Consider the following 1,297-nt stretch of genomic DNA (forward strand, 5'->3'; position numbering starts at 1 on the left):
CGCCCTCAGGGTCGAGTTTTCCCGTGGCTGCAGCCGGCGGAGCGCGGGCACCCACAGCCTGAGGACCCAGCTGGCACCTCCCGAAACTCAGCGACGCGCGAGGGCGTGGTCCTTCCCCGGACTTGGGCGCTGGAGCTCGGCGTTGGGGCGGAGTTCGCCTTTACTGTTGCCACTTAACCCGTTATTTACACACTTTGCGCCACCGACTTTTCCGAAGGAAGGCAGGTATCTCTGTGAAGAGGAAAATTTCTTCGCTTACCCAGCGTTGGCACTTGGGACCCTGACCAGTTGCCCAGTGCCAACTAGGGTGGGACATTTCCTGGCCCTATTGGGCTGGTGTTTTGTTTTTGGCGGCTCCCCTCATTCCGGAGACACCTGTCACAGCAGAAGGAACTTGTTAGGACAGTACTTGACTTTGCAACTTCTGTTGAACTGATTCCCACTTTACAACTGCGAGGGGTTTGGATGGCGTAACTGGCTTATATGCATGTGAGACTTGGAAAGGGGTGGGGGCGGGTCTGCCTCAGCACAGTCTGGGATGTGTGGGTTCTTGCCTTCCTGCAGGAAAGAATTTAAGACAGGCTAGGTCAGTGGTGGGCAAACTGCAGCCTCTTGAGTGTGGCTCTTCCACAAAATACCACATGCGGGGCGCACTTACAGTGCGATTGAAACTTCGTGGCCACAGGAGGGGCCAAAGAGCCGCATGTGGCTCAAGAGCTGCAGTTTGCTGACCACTGGGCTAAGTGATTTTGAGAGTGTCTGCCCCCTGGTGGTTAGTGTGTGTCATAGTGACCAGCTGGACACTTAGCATATTAGCCTTTTATATATGTCTATATATAACCTAAGTGATTATTATGACCAGTCCACCAAATGACCGGTGGACTGCTCAACCAGTCGCTATGATGACACACTGACCACCAGGGGGCAGACACTCAATGCAGGAGCTGCCCCTGGTGGTCAGTGCACTCCCACAGCCAACCTCCCACTCTCTCCCCGCTGCTAGCCAACCTCCTGCGGTCCCTCCCCCTGGCCAGACAGATCTGATCGCCCTGATTGGCCTGATCGCAGCCAGGCAGAGGCACCTCACCCATGCGCGAATTCATGCACCAGGCCTCTAGTAATGTGTAAATGTTAGATGAAGACATTGGAGTAGTATAAAGTAGTCAGATGATGAGAACAATTTGTTTGCTAAACCTAGGCCTTAGAAAACCATTGAAGCAAAATTTCAAGCAAGGAATAAACTTCACACCTATTTAGGAAAAGTTACTGTGGTCAGTAAAGAGATTACTTTGGAGAT

General features: G+C 52.7%; 1 protein-coding gene across 1 annotated transcript in view; it reads right to left on the reverse strand.

Moving 5' to 3' along the window:
- The window catches only part of LRR1 (leucine rich repeat protein 1), a 19,239-nt gene extending 18,148 nt beyond the window's left edge, over positions 1-1,091 (reverse strand). The window contains 1 exon segment of the mRNA XM_015571983.1: positions 1,083-1,091. Within this exon segment, the coding sequence (XP_015427469.1) occupies positions 1,083-1,091 (9 nt within the window).
- Positions 1,092-1,297: the final 206 nt, after the last annotated feature.

This window comes from Myotis davidii, unplaced genomic scaffold (assembly GCF_000327345.1).
Source record: "Myotis davidii unplaced genomic scaffold, ASM32734v1 scaffold1069, whole genome shotgun sequence".
Classification (NCBI taxonomy): Eukaryota; Metazoa; Chordata; class Mammalia; order Chiroptera; family Vespertilionidae; genus Myotis; species Myotis davidii.